The sequence below is a fragment of the Fukomys damarensis genome, unplaced genomic scaffold (assembly GCF_012274545.1).
Source record: "Fukomys damarensis isolate Sample0158 unplaced genomic scaffold, DMR_v1.0_HiC HiC_scaffold_6, whole genome shotgun sequence".
In the NCBI taxonomy this organism is placed as follows: Eukaryota; Metazoa; Chordata; class Mammalia; order Rodentia; family Bathyergidae; genus Fukomys; species Fukomys damarensis.
Window position 1 is genome coordinate 35,379,017 of NW_022900918.1, and position 1,895 is coordinate 35,380,911.

Sequence of the window (1,895 nt, forward strand, 5' to 3'; positions counted from 1 at the left end):
CCTGGCCAACCCCGGCTTCTCGCCCCCGGCCCCACCACCGCCCCCAGAAGCCCCTGGGACCCGGCTCCTCCTTGGATCACCCGCATTTGCATTTCTTATGTAATGCACTGCAAGTTTCTCGATGGGAGCCCTTTGGCATCCGGGCAGGGGATCGCCAAGCGGGCAGAAAGCAGGGACCCCCGGGGGGGGGGACGTGACGCTGGGCTCTGCCTCTGCTTTTTAAAGTGGGGGGTGACAGACTAGCAGGCTGGCCTCCCCTGTCTCGGGTTCCCTCTAGGCACCAGTATTCCCAGCCTTGAGTATTCCCAGAGGCAGGCTGGGTTGGAAGCCGACCGAGGAAGAGTTAACTTGGGGGAGGGGGGCCCCTTTTACTTTGGTGGTAGCGAATATTGTGCAAGCTCATCACAAAGTCTAGAGCTCCGTCCCCACACCGGCAGCACAAGTGAAGAGATCTTGGGGTTCCTTCCGCCAGCTCCCGAAGCACAACCCGAAGCCATAGCCCTGTGCTAGTCCACCCAGCAGGTGCGACCAAAGGCATTCAGGGGGAGAGGGGAAGAAAAAGAGGAGGAGGAGGAGGAGAAAAAAGAAGTTTCCTCCTCCCTCCTAGTGAGGGAGTGTGTCACGGGCAAGGAGAGACGATGATCATGGTTTTCGGGTTCGCAGACGCGGATCCAGCAGAGCCTACTTGTTTATTCATGCAACACCTCTACGGGCAACACTGTCCCGGCTCCTGGTACGCTTCCCCTGCCTTCCTGCATAGCAGAACTGCAGAGCTAGCTCCATGAGCAACAGTACAGACAAGCTATTAAGAGGAAAAACATAACACGATGCACGTTTCGCTTACCAGTTGGGTTCTTGTTTTTCTTAAGACTCTTGCCACAAAGACACTGCAGCATATGCGTTCCTTTGCTGAAAATGTTCCAAAGAAACCACATTGATTTGGGCGAAAAGCAATCCAGCAGCTTAGACACCCTGAGAAAGAAGAGATCCTTGTGGTTGCATAATAATAATTTGAAATCAGTTCTCCTGAAGAGGGGCACCGGTTTTACCATAGGAAAAACGATAATATTCCGGATCTTCTCCCAGTTTTTTCCCCTCACGTGGTATATTTCTTTGAGACTTCTCAGCGATTGTTTTTTCTCGGCCAGGGTGAATGATTTATCCCCGCTTCGCTCACCACTGGATTATTACCAGAAGGTTGGGGGGAAAATCCTTTTTCAGCATGAAGCCAAACAAAAAAGCAAAGAAATCCCACTGAGAGCAAAACTAATCAGGGAGAAAACCATAGCCTTTTACTTCATCGCTATGAGGATGGGCGGATCAGCAGAAGCGAAGCAGGATTCATCTTACTGAGAGAAGACTGCCATTGTGGAGCCCCTAGGAGAGAAGGAGAAAAAAGGGGGAGGAAAGAAAGAAAAAAGAAAAGAAAAGAAAAAACACCACACACACTCACACACCACTACCACCTCCGAGATCGACAGCCGAAGACAGAGCCTCCCCTCTCCAGTGTCGATTTTTTTTTAAATGATCAATCTCCAGTGTTCATTGGGATCGGATTGAACCTGCGGTTCTGAATTCCCACGAAGAACAGATGCGGATCTAGGCGCCCCCTCCCCTGGTCAGTCTCGTAGTAGGCAGAGAACGCCGTGAATCCCCTTCCTCCGGCCTCTCCCGCTTCCAGTTTCCAACCACCGTGAGCATGAGAATCTCCCCTCCGGATTCCTCGCCCAGTCTCGGATGTGAGTTACAGGCATTAGAGGGAGGAGGAGGGGGAAGAGGAGGAGGAGGAGGAGTTGAAGTTTGCATTGAAAAGACTGGCTTTCCGTGACGTAGCCACGTGCTTTCAGACCCGTCACCAGCGGGGCTCCAACCAGCCCCGGGAGGGCAGAGGCGCT

The 1,895-nt window shown here is 52.8% G+C and overlaps 1 protein-coding gene across 1 annotated transcript in view; it reads right to left on the minus strand.

The window, feature by feature from the left end:
* The window catches only part of Fgf14 (fibroblast growth factor 14), a 621,549-nt gene extending 619,680 nt beyond the window's left edge, over positions 1-1,869 (minus strand). Inside the window, exon 1 of the mRNA XM_010604625.3 lies at positions 845-1,869. Coding sequence (XP_010602927.1) covers positions 845-1,052 — 208 coding nt within the window. The 5' untranslated portion in view covers positions 1,053-1,869. The remainder of the gene's footprint in view (positions 1-844) is intronic.
* Positions 1,870-1,895: the final 26 nt, after the last annotated feature.